This window comes from Dunckerocampus dactyliophorus, chromosome 15, assembly GCF_027744805.1.
Source record: "Dunckerocampus dactyliophorus isolate RoL2022-P2 chromosome 15, RoL_Ddac_1.1, whole genome shotgun sequence".
Classification (NCBI taxonomy): domain Eukaryota; kingdom Metazoa; phylum Chordata; class Actinopteri; order Syngnathiformes; family Syngnathidae; genus Dunckerocampus; species Dunckerocampus dactyliophorus.
Window position 1 is genome coordinate 15,201,719 of NC_072833.1, and position 16,524 is coordinate 15,218,242.

General features: G+C 42.8%; 1 protein-coding gene and 1 long non-coding RNA gene across 2 annotated transcripts; both read left to right on the forward strand.

The window, feature by feature from the left end:
* The first annotated feature begins 240 nt into the window (after positions 1-240).
* rwdd (RWD domain containing 4) lies at positions 241-4,399 on the forward strand. The gene is made up of 7 exons (XM_054752683.1): positions 241-432; positions 2,977-3,057; positions 3,159-3,268; positions 3,343-3,493; positions 3,570-3,678; positions 3,781-3,830; positions 3,933-4,399. The coding sequence occupies exons 1-7, from the start codon at positions 409-411 to the stop codon at positions 4,026-4,028; spliced, it is 621 nt and encodes a 206-aa protein (XP_054608658.1). The 5' UTR covers positions 241-408; the 3' UTR covers positions 4,029-4,399.
* A 484-nt stretch (positions 4,400-4,883) lies between these two features.
* Positions 4,884-12,809, forward strand: LOC129168078 (uncharacterized). The gene is made up of 3 exons (XR_008566219.1): positions 4,884-4,993; positions 7,798-8,179; positions 8,290-12,809. It is a non-coding gene; the product is annotated as an uncharacterized LOC129168078 (long non-coding RNA).
* The last annotated feature ends 3,715 nt before the right edge of the window (positions 12,810-16,524 follow it).

The window sequence follows — 16,524 nt, forward strand, 5'->3', positions numbered from 1 at the left end:
AGGAAAAATAAACCAAAACTAATTCTACAGTTTTTTTTCTTGGTTGGGTTGTCAAGAGGATATGTGTGTTCTTCATTAGTTGGTGGAATCAATTTGTTATTAGCAAATAAATAAATAAAAATAATGAATGGTGGAAACTGTAACGTACTTCATCGCTGCGGCTTCACCCACTCTGTCCAGGTGGTGGCAGTAGTGCGCTTTTCAGCTTGTGCTGCTCGCCACCAGTGAGCAGAAGAAGAAACAACGTTGACTGCGCAATCGCCAGTACCATGGTGGAGCTCGCTGTCATACCTGATGGATTTCTGTTAAATTGCTTTTTAATGACCGACATGGCTTGTTGGTAGCTGACATTTCGCAAATATTCATCTTTGGAAGCAGAGTACGTCACAGGGAAAGACGAGCGGGATCATGACAACAAACGAGGATCAAGAGGTAGGAGTGAAGGATGGCGATGCTAGCTGCCGTTAGCGATGCAATGCCAACATGGGCAAAGTAGCTAAAATGGTATTCAAGTATGAGTACTGTTCCTGTTGAATAACATGTCTCAAGTAAAAAGTAAAAAGCAGTCATCCAATTAATTACTTGAGCAGTAAGAGTACTGTAAGTATTCAGTGAAAACGCTTCTTGATGTGTATATATATATTATTTTAAATCAGAGCATGAACGTCAAATAGACGAAAATATAAAATGGGAATCAAATATTCAAATATTGCCCAACAATATCACATCAACAAAAACAATAAATTAAATGTAATTTGGATAAAATAACATTAAATTGTATTAAATGAATTGTCTTTGTTTACTCATGTGACAGCGCCGGAGGCGCTACTTTGCCGAAAATCCATGTAACACTGTAACACGCAGTGGAGCAGAAAGTCCGCCATGTTCGTCAGCAAGAGAGCTGGGCGGGGCTAGGAGCACAACAGTGTACAGTCGTCCCTCGCAATATCGCGGTTCATTTATCGCTCTTGTACTATGTTGCAGTTTTTCAGAAATTCATTAATAAATGATCGCTGTTTCGTGGTAGACTATTATTATCGTGTATTATTAGTCAAAACATATTAAAATACAAGTGGTATGTAGTATTCTGGTCCCTAGGCGGCAGTAATGACACAAAACATTGAGACATTACCTTACATCACATTGCCTTAACACACGAGTTCTCAGTTATTTTCCCCCTATCTGTACTGTACAGACCGAACTCAAAACTGAAACCAGGAAACTGCAACAAAATGAGAGCTGCGAAGCTTACAAGCGTATTCAAGAATCAAATTGCATGTTGAATACGATGAATTTGTACATGTTGGCAGGTCTGCACTAACATTGAAAGTACTCCCTGCCTCTCACGCCCCCCTGACAGTTCTCCGCACCCCCCAGGGTGACCAGCCCCACTATTTGAGAAAGTTCTCCTTCCATTCCATGTGGTAGTAGTACGTTTTTGGCTTGTTAAGTTTAGAAGAAATAAGTTCAAGGCTAACTGGTTTGCTCGCTAGCTTGCTAGCTTGCGGCTGTCTCTAGTCCCAGCAGCATAAGAGTTGAGCAATGTGGTGTAAACAATGAAAAATAGGAGTGTAAAGGTGACTGTATGGGTGTTATTTCATGTATACAGGGCTCTAATTATGTTAAAAAACTGTAGAAAGCCAAACAGGTTTCCTATTCCTATTATTTCACTATGAAAATATTTAATTTATTAACATTAAATTCTATAGCGCAGAAATTCATTTATCACGGTCGGATCTGGAACCAATTAACCTACATGTAGATGTCAATAATAACAAGAGAAGCAGTATGAAAGAAACTTTTTCCTTCTTTATTTTCCGTTTTTCCTTCCCTACTGTGTTCCCAACCCTCACTAAGCAATGTACAAAAATAAAAATAAAAAATATATATATACATTTGTAAACCAAAAATGATGACAACATTCTTACATGCAACTGCTGCATGAACTTCATCAATGCAAGTACATGAAATCATGGAAATGGAACATAAACATAAAAGTGGAAGTGTTTGAAGCAGACATCTTGAATACATCCACCGTTGGAGTATTGTTGGAGTGCATAACAGAAAAATCGTGTTTTATTATGACATTCAATAACTAGCTGTTGTCTGTCCCTTCATTAAAGTGTATTGTGTACATTTTATCATGTACTTTGTACCCAAATTATGATCAAACAAGAACATCACGGGTCCAAAGGAGTTAGTTAAAAAAAAAAAAATAAAGAATATAAAAATGAAGTTTGCATGTATTCTATTCATATGAAGAAACAAAGCAGCTTCAAGATACAGTATATTGTGTGGGACTACACTTTGAGTCTTGGCCACTGTGTTGTCAATCTACAACATTTTTTATGACACATACCTGTCTCTGTTTTTGGGAAACTTGAAAAATGACAAATCTGCTTTTTTGGACTGTCTATTCCGGCAATAAATCACTGAGCAGTGTGCAGTGCTCTGTATCTGGATCCCGTACTACCTAGTTACACAGCTTTAAAACATGCTCACAGTGACCTCTGTTCAGTGCAAAATAAGCTTCAAAATAAAAGCATGGCGGTATTAACCTGGATTCTATTTACTTTTTGTTGTTTAAGGTTGTCATTGGGACAAAGATACAGTATGTGCATGTACGAAAGCTTTGTTGTCATTGTAGCCAAGACCTACAAGACAATTACAGTGGCGGGTATATTACATAAGAGTAAGAAATACTGTAATGACGACGAGGTCACAAATCAGCTTTTTTTGGCGTCTACAAAACAGCGCTGTATAGCTTGCAGCAAGATGCACTCCTCTTCAATGCAGCCAACTCAGATTGGCAACCCTTCTTTGCTCCTTGGCTGCCAGTTCTAGCTAGCAGGTAAAAGTCACTGCCACAAGAGCCCTATTCCTGAACCCTGAGGGGCGCCAAGTTAAGCGCTTTCCACTGTAACAACACTAAAACCAGGAATAATGAATTTGTTTTTCTATGCTGAATGTTTTTAGATGGAGTTGGAGGCTCTTCGCTCCATCTATGAGGGCGATGAGTGTTTTAAAGAGCTTAGTCCGGTTTCCTTTCAATTACGGGTGAGTGCTCTGCTTGTCTCTTTCGGTGAATAGTCTAAAACTGAAAAGGTGTTTCACAAAAGTTTCTTGTCTCTGCACCTGTTTCATCCATAAATCCACAGATAGGAGACCTGGAGGACTCCAAAGCATTCATCCTGGACATCACATGGCCAGAGACATACCCTGAGACCAGTCCACAAATCTCCCTTGATGGCTTTTTTAACAACAGACTGTAAGTTTCCATGTCATAGTGTTACGGGGTGTGAATAGTTTGTCGATTGAAATGTATTTTATTGGTAATGTCAGCGCTCCAGAGACAAAGCAGCTCATCCTTTCCAAGCTGGAGGAGCAGGTGGAGGCCAACCTGGGCACTGCAATGATGTACACACTGTTTGAGTGGGCCAAGGAGAACCAGGAAGCCCTGATGGAGAACCACAGACCTGTAGTCACCGCTGTGGTCTGCATAGTTTATCATAAAAGTGTTTATTATTCCAAGAATGTTTTTGCTCTGACAATCTGCTCGCAATCCTCAGACCTTAACGTCCAGCAGTGAGGTGACAACAACCTCGACGACTGCCAAAAAGAAGGAGAAGAGGGAGCAGCTGACCAAAGCTCAGAAGAGGAGGATCATCAGTCGAACAGGTGGAGGATGATGCTCGGTCACTTCATGTTCAGACCTTCACTATCATGACAGCAGATCTAGTGAGATTTAAGACAAATATATGGATTGTGGTGTACTTTCAGATCACAAAGGGGAACTACCCAGAGGATGGAACTGGATTGACGTTATCAAAGTATGAATTTAAACCACCACAACATGGCACGCTCCTAACAAAGTGCACTACTGATTCTTGCTTCCCTTTTGTTTTTTCTCCCATTGCTCACTCTACATCCAGCACGTAAGTGGACCAACATCTGAATTAAAACCGGATAAGACTCGTTCACACTTCTGTTGTGTTGCGTTCTGTTGTTCCCTACTGTGTTGCAGCTGAGTAAAACAGGAGGCAAAGACGACGACTAAAGCCTGAGAGCTGCAGTCTCGCTGCTGTTTACAAGAATCTTCTCACAATAAACCGCATCCACCTCCCAAACGTTGGACTCCAGGGAACCTTCTGTACTTCTGAGCATTAGTAATGAAGTCATGTGTCCACAAGATTGCTTTCTTGCTCAAACGTCTGAGGCCAGAAGTTCTCCTTCTTGAACGTACCTGCTCTCACTGCGCCCTGATCCCGCAAGGGTTGGATTGGACTTACTGGCAACATGGTCATTTTAAAAAACAACAGTTTTACTCAGTTTACTATTTTCTTATATTTCTGTTTGCCCTGAAACCATTTTGTATATAAATAAAAACATTTTGGAAGTAGTTTCCAACTTTGTGTTAAATTTGTTAGCATACTGCTACATTATACTGTATTATAATTTGATAGGTTCATAAAATAGCAAAAGAAACTGTTTGCATTGCACTCAAAATTTGATTTTTTTTTAAACCACAAAATACAAGGGGACCACCACCTTGCATATGTTACCATTAGTGGTTGAAAAGGACAAACTATACATTTGTCCAATTACAAACTGAATTGAATAGAAATTTTCGCTCAGCCCAAACAAGATGACTAACGTTCATGCCTGAGACTCATGGCCTTCTCGTGCACATGCACAAAATTAGTGCAAGAGAAGCGATTCACGTTTTACTGATATTGTTCGGAAGGTTTGGGTTTTACTTGTTCCTGGACACCCTGAATGCATCGACATCCCATAATAATAATTTCCTTTTCTATGGCGCGTGGCTCCACCCACCTCAATCAAGCAGAGTTTGCTCTCTCAGTTTGATCATCGCCCTCATCAGTCGGCAGATGGCAGCCATCAGAGGAACAATGACTCCTCGTCATTAAAGTCCTTTCCTTTTCATGTGGACACTCACGTCTCACTTCAGCAATGTTTATGCGTCCATGGGACTGTAAGTTCCCCTCTTTCATTACCTGGTCAATTTCACAAGTGTAGTGCGATATTCAGTTCCCTGTGCAAAAAGTAATCGGTTTCATACTTAATTCAACTGTTTATTGCTGTGTTTTTCGACATAACATTCATCAGAATCACTATATATAGCACTTTGAAGGTGTAATTCCTCCCAAATGTGTCTAATTTAGACATTTTATTGCTGTTGTGCAAGTTTGCTTGTAACGTCTTCACTGGCCTTCTGTAATCCGAAATTTCAACTGTTTCCAGACAACGGTGCATTCAAGGACAATTGTAATTTTAAGTGGTAGACGAGAATAGACGCAAATGACAGTAATTCTCCTCATTGGACTCTTTTGGTGTCAGTTTCATTTGTATTTACAGTAGATATATTTATCTACGTCTCGATAGACTTGCATATGCTTTGCATTGTTAATCTGATTACGATTGTATTTTATGTGTTTTGTAGAAACCATAAACATCACAAACAGCTTCATAAACATCTTTCAGAAACATCACAAACAGCTTCATAAACATATTTCAGAAACATAACTATCATCATAGACATCATTAATAAGAGTGGCATGTGTGTGACGGACGTCTACCATCATTGTGACAACCTCGGGAGACTGAATATTCAAATCAGTTGTTTTGAATATTCAAATTAGTTGCCTTATACAGTCCTTTAGAGCAGTGGTCCCCAACCTCCGGGCTGCGGTCCGGTACCGGGCCGTGGGTCATTTCGTACCGGGCCGCACAGAAAGAAAAAATAATTTCCATTATTTCATTTTTTTTATGTTTTATTTTGAAAAGTGGCCAGATTCTCTCTGTTACATCCGTCTCACTTGACGCATGTCCATTGTGCGTGTACTAACTTTATCTCGCCGCACAGATAGACTACTACTGTATTTTTACCATTTTTCTTTCACCTCATATTTGGTGTCAAATGCTGATACTATGTGGGAATGCATAAAGGTAAGTTTTGATGACTTATTGAGTGCTAATGTGCACATTTGTCTCAAGTTAATTCATGCCAGCGCACTGCCTTTTACCACACACGTCAAACAGCGATGTAATAACCTCTCTGGAAAAACTTGGCTGGAACTTGGAACAGGTGGACGGTGGGTCGCCATTCATTTTGTGCTTTTAATTTGATGTTATTCATGTCTTAGTTTTACACAATACATAATAAATAAGATAAATTAGATCGCTGTAATGTACGAAACCCCCCCCGGGTCCGCGGGAGATTTGTGGGAACACAAGCCGGTCCGTGGGTCAAAAAAGGTTGGGGACCCCTGCTTTAGAGGTCACAAGTTTGGATAATATACCAGAATCTCTTTTACAGATATTATACTTTGTCTTTTGCCTTAGATATAAAAAATACAAAGATGTTGTGACATCTACATCTTCACACCTCCAGCACTTAGCGTGGCCTTCAGCCTTTCATCCCCATAGAAAATGCATTCTGCGTGTCCTTAAACTGTATTTTTTTTTTAACGGCTTCCAGAGTGGGATAATCTGATAGCATAGATAAACAAGCCACGCTTTCTGAAAATGATGTCACGCCCCGTTGCATCACTTGACCGCTGCCGACAAGCCAACATAAGATCTGAATATTTAGACTGGCATGTCTCACCCCAGTCACTCAACCCGTTACCTCAGTATACTTCAGGGTTTAAAATAAATGAATAAATTATTTCAATTATTTAATTAATAAATTAAATGTCCTTTATTCTTTATGCAACAATATGAAATACACTACTTTTTTTAATTTACCATGCACATTAGGTGAATTTTTAAGTTTTGGATTGGTATTGCCGATACCATCCTGAATTTTACTATCTGATCAGAAACTAAATCAGTGGTATCGAATATCACGACTGGACAAGCGGAGGTTGACGGACTTTATGCGCATGCTTACTTTCTTCTTCCATAGTTTTTATGTTTCGTCGGTCTGTCTGCGCGTGTTTACTTCACCACAGGTAGGTGTGCTTTATGTATTAGGCATTTGTTTTTCACCTAGGGATGTTTCACCTATGGGTGTGACTTTTTACTAATCGACACTGTGTGAACTCTTCCTTTTTTTTTCAACCTGCCAGGAAAAAATTTCCTTGTGGACAGGTCTTAGATGACTAGAGAAAAGGCAAGATATAAGGCTTCAAAACTCTAGGCAGCCGCTTAATTTTGGTACACAAACCCTTTAAACGATACACATTTAAAGGGTTTGTGTGCCACATTTTTTTACTCCAGAGCACCCTTATAACAGGGGTGTCAAACTCGTGCCATGGCGTGCCGAGACACTGCACGGTTTCTTTCCCGCTGGTCACTAACACAGATGATTTTAATGATCAACACCATCTTCAATTAGAGGGAAGGAGCTCATCAATTAAATCACCTGCCGGTGAAACGGTTTGGTGAGAAAACCTGCAGTGTCTCGGCCCTCCATTGACACGTGCCCTACAGACTCTGCACATTGTAAATGAGCCAAACTGAGAAAACATAACCTGATGTATGAAATATTTTTATTACAACAAGTGCCACATGTACTGTATATCAAGTTCTGTACACAGATATAGTCCGTGGAGATTTAAAATCCTCCCCTAGAACTGGGGGGATCTCTTTCACGTCTGCTGCTGCTTCGCCTAACGTTTGATTTGACTCCAGGTTCCGGTGAACATCTGTCGGGGACGTAATCATTGACCACGTTAAAGAGACCCCTTTTAAGGGACTTCTCTAATTGTGTGGAAAACTCCTTCCTAAATATGTTCTCAAAGAAACTATGGATGTCATGTGCATTCTCCACAGACTGTGAGGACCGGTCATCAGTGCTCAGATCATCATCGGTAGCACCATCGCTCAGTATGAAATCCACTGGCACTACGGGCGAGTCAACAGAATGACACAAGTCCTCTTCTGACTTGTTCAAGACATTTGAGTGAGAAGGTCTCTCGCCTGTTCTGTCGCTCTTTGCTTTCACCCTCTTGCTCTTCCTCCTCCCATAGTGGGTCTTCCACATGGATTTGACTTTTTTGAAGATTGGCCTTATAGCTGGTTTGGCTCCTATACAGTCCAGGATGGTACCAGGACAGTCCTCTAGAAGTGGGTGTAGCTTCCCTGGGTGACTTGTGAGCCACCTTTTCCAAAGGGATGGCCTGGTGTTAAGTTCTACAGATGGTGTCTCTTTAAGGTATGTTGTTGCTTCAGATGAAGGCTTCTTCCCTACAATGTCCTCTGACACCTTGATGTCCATCTTGCTTACTGCTTCTGATAAAGACTTCTTGTCTGCCTTGTCTTTAGACAATTTAGACTCAACATCTACTGGTACTTTGGATGAAGACCTCCTGGGTATCCTACCTTCTGACAACGTGGGGACAACATCTGTGGCTGCTTTGCATGAAGACCTCCTAGATATCCTACCTTCTGACAACTTGGGGACAACGTCTATGGCTGCTTTGGATGAAGACCTCCTGGATATCCTACCTTCTGACAACTTGGGGACAATGTCTATGGCCGCTTTGGATGAAGACCTCCTGGACAGCTGACCTTCAGAAAATGTAGGACTAGCCTCTACGACTGCAACTGATAAAGGCCTCTTTGCGTGCCAGTCTTCTGGTGACTGGAGTTCAACATAAGCTCCTGCTTCTGATGAAGGCCTCTTGACTGTTCTGACTTTAAGCAATTTAAGGTCAGCATCTACTACTGCAACAGATGAAGCCCGCTTTGGTACCCTGTCTTCTGAGGACTTGCGGTCAGCATATGCTCTTGCTTCTGATGACCTCTTTGGCACGCACTCCTCTGGGGACTTGCGGTCAGCATCCTCTTGTGTAATTGATGAAGGCCTCTTTGGCATGTATTCTTCTGGGGACTTGCGCTCAGCATCTACTACTGCAACTGATGAAGGCCTCTTTGGCATGTATTCTTCTGGGGACTTGGGCTCAGCATCTACTACTGCAACTGATGAATGCCTCTTTGGTAACCAGTCTTCTGGGGACTTGCGGCCAGCATCTGCTACTGCAACCAATGGAGGCCTCTTTGGCACGTAGTCTTCTGGGGACTTGCAGTCAGCGTTGTCTACTACTACTGCAACCGATGAAGGCCTCTCTGGTACCCAGTCTTCTGGGGACTTGCGGTCAGCATCTACTATTGCAACCGATGAAGGCCTCTTTGGTACCCAGTCTTCTGGAGACTTGAGATCAGCATATGCCCCCGCTTCCGATGAAGGTCTTTTTGAGATCCAGTCCTCTGGGGACCAATGATCAGCCTCTACTATTGCAACTGATGAAGGCCTCTTTGGTACCCAGTCTTCTGGAGACTTGAGATCAGCATATGCTCCCGCTTCCGATGAAGGTCTTTTCGAGATCCAGTCCTCTGGGGACCTACGATCAGCCTCTACTACTGCAACCGATGAAGGCCTCTTTGGTACCCAGTCTTCTGGAGACTTGAGATCAGCGGATGCTCCCACTTCAGATGACGCTCTTTTCGCGATCCAGTCCTCTTGGAACCTACCATCAGTATCTACTACTGCAACCGATGAAGGCCTCTCTGGTACCGATTCCTCTGGAGACTTGAGGTCAGCATATGTTCCCACTTCCAATGAAGGCCTTTTCGCGATCCAGTCCAGTGGCGACCTACGGTCAGCATCTACCACTGCTACCAATGAAGACCTCTTTGGTACATAATCATCTGGGGACCTACGATCAGCATCTACTACTGCAACCAATGAAGGACTCTTTGGTAACCAGTCTTCTGGGGATGTAAGGTCTGAATTTACTATTGTTTCTGATGAAGGCCTCTTTGTGACCCAGTCTTCTGCCAACTCAAGATCACTATCTATGACTGCAACCGATGAAGGCTTCTTTGTGACCCAGTCTTTTGGTGACTCGAGATCAGCATATTCCTCTGCCTCTGATGAAGGTCTCATTGTGATCCAATCTTCTAAGGACTTAAAATCAACATTTACTGCTGTCTCAGAAGAAGGCCTCTTTGCCACCCAGTCTTCTGGTGATTTAAGATCAGCATGTACTGTTGTCTCAGAAGAAGGCCTCTTTGCCAACCAGTCTTCTGGTGATTTACGATCAGCACCTACAGTTGCCTCAGAAGAAGGCCTCTTTGTCACCCAGTCTGGCGATTTTAGATCAACACATGCTGTTGTCTCAGAAGAAGACCTCTTCGTCACCCAGTCTTCTGGTGATTTTAGATTAGCACGTGCTGTTGCCTCAGAAGAAGGCCTCTTCGCCACCCAATCTTCTGGTGATTTAGGATCAGCACATTCTGTTGTCTCAGAAGAAGGCCTCTTTGCCAACCAGTCTTCTGGTGATTTAAGACCATCTACTGTTGTGTCAAATAAAGGCCTCATTTTCATCCATTCTTCTGAGAACTTAATTTCAGCATCTACTCCTGAAACTGATGAAGGACTCCTTGGTTGCCAGTCTTCTGGTGACATAAATTCAGCATATGCGTCCTCTTCTGATGAAGGCCTTTTTGTAAACCAGTCGTTTGGTGACTTCAATGTAACATTTGGTTTTAGTGAAGGCCTCGTGGCGTCCATGTCTTCTGGTAACATGTAGCTTGTAGAAGCAGGGATTGGGGAGAATCCACACTCTGTCGAATCTGGCAAACCTACTGCAACGACAGCTTGGTCATTGAGCCTTGAGGTGTCTGTGCAAGCTAAATCACATGCTATATTGATACTCTGAATGGATTCTGTTGAAAACATTGCAGGGTAACCACTTGGTGTCTGAGTAGAATGTTCTAATCTGCTGGGGAAACTTAAAGACTGGAGTAATTTAATGTCAGCAGCCGGATCATCAGTTCCTGCATCCCTCATTTGAGACTCCACTGACACTTCCGACAAACCAGGACAATGACACATGTCCTCCGTTGCCTCTTGATCCAAGACATCTGGAGGTCTCTCACTTTTGTTGTCACTCGTGCTCATAATGTTTGAAGCACATGAACTTTGAGTCTGTGCATCATCCAGTGTGGGAGAAAGGCTGGAAATGGATTCTATCTCCGACTTAAAGGGCTCCTCCTCTTTTTTGGCGTTCTCCTCATCTGAAGTAGACTGCAAGGTGGACTTCATTTTTTCGACAATGATTTTGCCGGCAGAGTCAATGGTGTCAACAACAGGGTTAATTACTTGGAGGACCAAATTTTTGGCCTGACCTAGGAAGGAAGTGGGTGAGGAGGAAGGAGAAGCCAAGTCGGCCTCAGAGGGAGAAAGGGAGCCATCCAATGTTTGGGAAAACGTGGAAGTCTCTTCTGTCTGCAGGTCATCAAAGCTATCCGGATGAATATATTGCTCGTCTGTACAGCCGCTCAGATCCTCCTCAAATATTCCTGTATCGTCCTCTTCTTCAGGGTCCAAAAAATCAGAGTCTTGTGCTTTCTTGGTTATCACGGCCGTCGTCCTCGCAAATATTCCCAGTGAAGTGGTACCAGAGCACAAGTCCTCTTCCCGCTCAGCAAACATTATGCGCTCAGAGAAAAAGTTCTTCAGGTAATTTTTTATCTTCTGCTGGGTGACAACGCCATATGACGCCTCGTCTATGCAACAGTCCGACATGGCGCGCTCCTCTGCGTCCCAGTGAGTGATGAGCTGCCGCAACTTGGCAATGTCCACGCTGCTCTTCTCCACAATGCTCTTGATGATGCTGTTGATCTTGTCATCCCTCTCTTTGTCCTTCAGGCTTAAAATGGTATTCTGGTAAAGAAATACAATCATCTAATCAGCATGCAGATCCTTTCCACACCTTTCAAAGCTAATTGACTGTACAATAACAAGGAGGTATTGATATAAATATGCTTGTTTGTAAGGTTTGTTCGTTACCTGGCCCTGGTGAGAACTTCTCACAGCCTCACCGAACATCCCTCGTTGTGCAAAACAATCTTTTATGTGCTGTTGAATCTTCTCAAGGGTGAGGATGCCATCTACTGGCCCGTTTGTGGCACCCTCACTGCTCATCTCGGAGCACCTCAGGTTACCGTTGTTCATGTTTGGTGGCACTCTTCAGAAACTATTTCCTTTCAGGGGTGACGCGTCTATAGATTATTGCTGTTAGTTTACCCCCCGCGATCACAAACCTTTCTTTCTCCTCTTCGATCTGAGCCGTCAAAATGGCATCAGGATATGACATCGGCACTCTTGGTCATGAAGGGTTGACATCACACTTTGTCATTAAGGCATGCCAGCCAGCAGACTTTGTCATCAAGGTATGACACTCTTGAGCGCCTCCTGCCAGGCAGTCTCATTCAAAGCATGCGGTCCAAATTGACAACCCAGTTGCCTGACGGTTCATATCATTGCATCAAAGATGTTTACTAGAGCCTATATAAAACAGTTGCTTCATGTGCTAGCTTGACAAATTCATACTAATGTGATTGTACGGCAGGGGTCAATATTGCGGTGTCCACGGGCACCAGATAGCCCACTATGAGCGCATGAGCTGCCTGCGAGCCTGGTTTTTATTCAGGTTTGCAGTTACTAATGTGAGATACACTAGAAAGAATTGCATTCTGAAATATGCAGGTGGACAAAAATAAATTGCTGATGCTTTAATAGAAAATGTGAGTTGTGGATACCAACATGTTGATATTCTGGTAAAACAAGCATATTCAGCTTGTTTGGGTTGAAATAAGCTAGAAAATAAATGTTACAAAAATGAGTAGCTCTCGGCCATTTTCATCTCATGAATGTAGCTCTCACAAAAAAGTTTGGAGACCCATGTAGAGGAATTTTCCATACTCCATAAATCAATATTGACATCATAGAGCATTACTTACTTTTGTTGCACTTTTCTAAACAGTTTCCAATGAGTTTTTTGTAGACGGATCATACAGGATTCCTACACGAGTATGGAATTTGATTTGATCAATTTCCATGTGTGGAAAAATATGGAAATTGAAACTCAAGTTCGCGGATACAAGCAGCTGAAATGAGTTTTCTTCGTAGGGTAGCGGGACTCACCCTAAGAGACAGGGTGAGGAGCTCGGTTATCCGAGAGGAGCTCAGAGTAGAGCCGCTGCTCCTTCACATCGAGAGGAGCCAGCTGAGGTGGCTCGGGCATCTAGTCCGGATGCCTCCCGGACGCCTCCCTGGTGAGGTGTTTTGGGCATGCCCAGCCGGGAGAAGGCCCCGGGGAAGACCTAGGACACGCTGGAGGGATTATGTCTCACAGCTGGCCTGGGAACGCCTCGGTGTCCTCCCGGTGGAGCTGGAGGAGGTGGTCGGGGACCGGGAAGTCTGGGCTTCCCTACTGAGACTGCTGCCCCCGCGACCCGGACCCGGATAAGCGGAGGAAAATGGAATGGAATGGAAACTCAAGTATGTTTCCAAGACTGTTACCACTGTCTGTTTTCTAAAAACAAAAACAAAGTGATAAATAACTTTAAAAAAGAAAAGAAAGAAAGTGATTGATCTGTGTTTCTAAGGCGCTTGCTAGGGCAGCTAAGATGTTTGTGTGTGTGAGCACACAGTATGCGGCGCATCCCAGAAAACATTTGGGAAGATTGACAAGTTGAGAAGCCCTCTTCTCTTATCCTCCTCTAACACTTTGTATGATCTGCATACATTCATTGCAATAGGACATTAAATAAAATACATCCTCAACAAACATTCACGACACTTATTGTACCAAATTTTTATTGAGCCATACATTTGCATTTGCAATGCATTTTCTTTATTTTCATGACTATTTACATTGAAAACTATGAACACATGTGGAATTATGTACTTAATTATGTACTTAACAAAAAGTGTGAAATAACTCTAAATATGTCTTACACTTTACATTTTTCAAAGTAGTAAAGGCCGCTAGCATACACACAGTAAAAGAGTGGAGCCTCTTGAGGAGCAATGCAAGGTAGGAAATAGATGGCTGCAAAGCGAAATGCCACAGCCCCTGTGTAGGAATATTATTAATGAGCAAGGTGAGCCTATCAACACGAACGAGCCAGTAAGCACAATTTGTCCGAAAGGGGTGGCAACGTAAAACAAACTTGCTCACCTAAACACATCCACCCTACCCAGTCTTGCCATCTGGGGAAAAAAACGACTCGCCGACAGTCAACACTAACAGCCATTTGATTGGCAAAGTAAACACAAATGCAAAATGGTGTACGTTCACAGAGAGTGTAGTTTAATACATCGCCAAAGAAATGCTGCTCTTTTATACAGTTGAAAAGCCAGCATTTCATGAAATGCTGCAAACATTAGTACAAATTGACTGTGAGAAATACACGTCACAAACGGCAATTCCACAACTTTACAGCGCGAAAGATGGCATTAAGATGCTGAAAGATATATTATTTATTATTATTCATAATAATAATAATTATGATTAAATATCATAACTGGTCTCAAAAAAGATAATCAATAATATCGTTTGGTATCAATTCTAGTAAACATTTCAAAACGCACCTGCATTGTTTTGACTCGGTTAAATAAAGTTTGTTTGTCCAGTCATATTATTTCGTTAAAACCTTGTCTCGTCTCATTCTCATGAACCCAGTCTCATGTATTGTCTCGTCTTTTGAGTTGGTTGTCTCGTAACACCCCCACAAACTACACTAAAGAAAGTACTATAATTGATGTTCAAAGAATTAATACTGTAAGGCAGTGAATACGAGGGGTTGAGGGTGCTTCTGGGTGGAACGTCGGCTTGGATCTTGGCCTTCCGAGTGTGTGTGTCAGGGTGTTTGCCGTTTTGGCGCTCTTGCAAGACTTGCTGGCAAGCTTTTTGTTGCCTGGCGGGAGCTGGGGCCACAACAGCCTGCAGATGGCGCTCTGTGGTGCCCGGGCTTGGTGGATGCTTCTTGTGGGAGCATCCTGTTTGGAGCCTTGCAATAGCAAGGTCCTGATGGTTGGTGGTTGGGTGTCATCTTGAACACACGTTGACATGTCGGTGGTATGATGAAGAGGACTGTTTGAATGACCGATCGAAAAGAACCTTCACAGTTGTTGGTCCGCTGATGGATCATACACCCTTGTGGGTTTGGTCGTTGTGGCTCCTTGATGGAGGGCAGCGAGGTGCACAAGGAATGCTGGGGCGCTGAGCAGTGGACGAGTGCATTCAGGAGTTGCGGGGGAGGCCCGGGCAAAGATGTGATGCTCTGGCTTCGTCCTGGGGTCTCACCTGGGAGCCTGATGTCCCCACCTTTTTTTGAGGGTTTTTAGGTGGGGTTTTTTTCTAATCTGTCCTGGCCAGACAATAGGGTAAATAGTATTGTTGATCTAGATGCCCTTATATACTAAACATATTTGCTCTGCCAGGAAAAAGTGTAAAATACTCTTCTCCAGTTGCATAGTTTGTATTTGACTTTATTTGATGTTTCATTAGGATGCGTAGAGCAGACCAGAGCAAGAGGGGACAGAGAAGAAGACAAAAAAAGAGACAGAGGGGGGAGAGCGGGGACAAGCAGGGAGGACATGATGGAGAGAATGTCTGACAATCATAACGTCCACAATAGAAATAAGATATCAACAGCCACAGTGATAATAATGTACTGAGACAGTAATACTTATTGTAAGTAATAGTAATAAAAAAACAACCCATAACTGTTAGGAATAGCGTTAAGTCAGTGGTTGGACCCCAAAGCAGTGGCAACAAAGATGGTAAAAAAGGTTTTAATAACAAAAGGTGCCCTCAAACGGAGTGAAAAAATACAAAACAGAAAAACAAAGTAGAATAGCCCCGGTACTCGCAGAAATACTAAAGGGAGTAAATGTCCAGCGAGCTAGAAACACGCAAGGTAGCACAACATGAGATGGTTGAGCAGGAAGTGAGTGTCCAAGCCTGGCTTATGAAGGCGTGATTACGATCGCTCCCAGGTGTGTGCAGGTGCCTCCGCCCCGGCAGGACCAGCAGTGTCCTGCAATAGAGCAGATAGGCGGCAGCGGAGCAGCTGCAGCAGAACATGACTAACAATAACATGACATCACCATCATTATTATGGTAATTGGTCTTTCACTTGTATAGCACTTTTCCACCTCCTTATGAAAATATACAAATAACAGAAAATATATATATGACAATACATGTATGCATGTCTATATGTATTTATACGTGCATATATGTATATGTGTATTTGTTTTGATTAATAGAGTAATCGGTTAGGCCAGGGGTCTGCAGCCCACGGCTCCGGAGCCGCATGCAGCTCTTTTATCCTTCTTCTTTGGCTCCAACTGGTTTATGCTTCTGTGTAGTCACCATGCCGTCTCTTCTGACGCCATCACAAGCCTTTTAAAGTTCACCGCCTGAGTTGAGCGTGTGCCCTGCAATTCTCCGCCGAACTTCAACTTGCAACATGGTGAGAAACCATGATGATCCTGGTCAACTATTTTGCTTGTTAGCTTCTGTTGTGGCTAATGAACAATGGCAACTAAAGCAACACGAAGAGTGCCATTAGAACTGGAACTAATCTATGTGTTAGAACACTTGTGAATCCAAAATCAGTGGAGAAGGCTTAAAAACATGACTAATTGCCATATGTCAACAGGTGTGGCTCATCAATCCACCAGGAGAAACAGGAAGA

What these genes read in the sequence shown, in the direction of transcription:
- rwdd (XM_054752683.1), top strand. Translation starts at nt 409, where the DNA reads ATGACAACAAACGAGGATCAAGAG. An exon ending in GGCTTTTTTAACAACAGACT is followed by an intron (nt 3,269 to 3,342) that starts GTAAGTTTCCAT and finishes TGGTAATGTCAG; the next exon opens with CGCTCCAGAGACAAAGCAGC. An exon ending in GACCTGTAGTCACCGCTGTG is followed by an intron (nt 3,494 to 3,569) that starts GTCTGCATAGTT and finishes CGCAATCCTCAG; the next exon opens with ACCTTAACGTCCAGCAGTGA.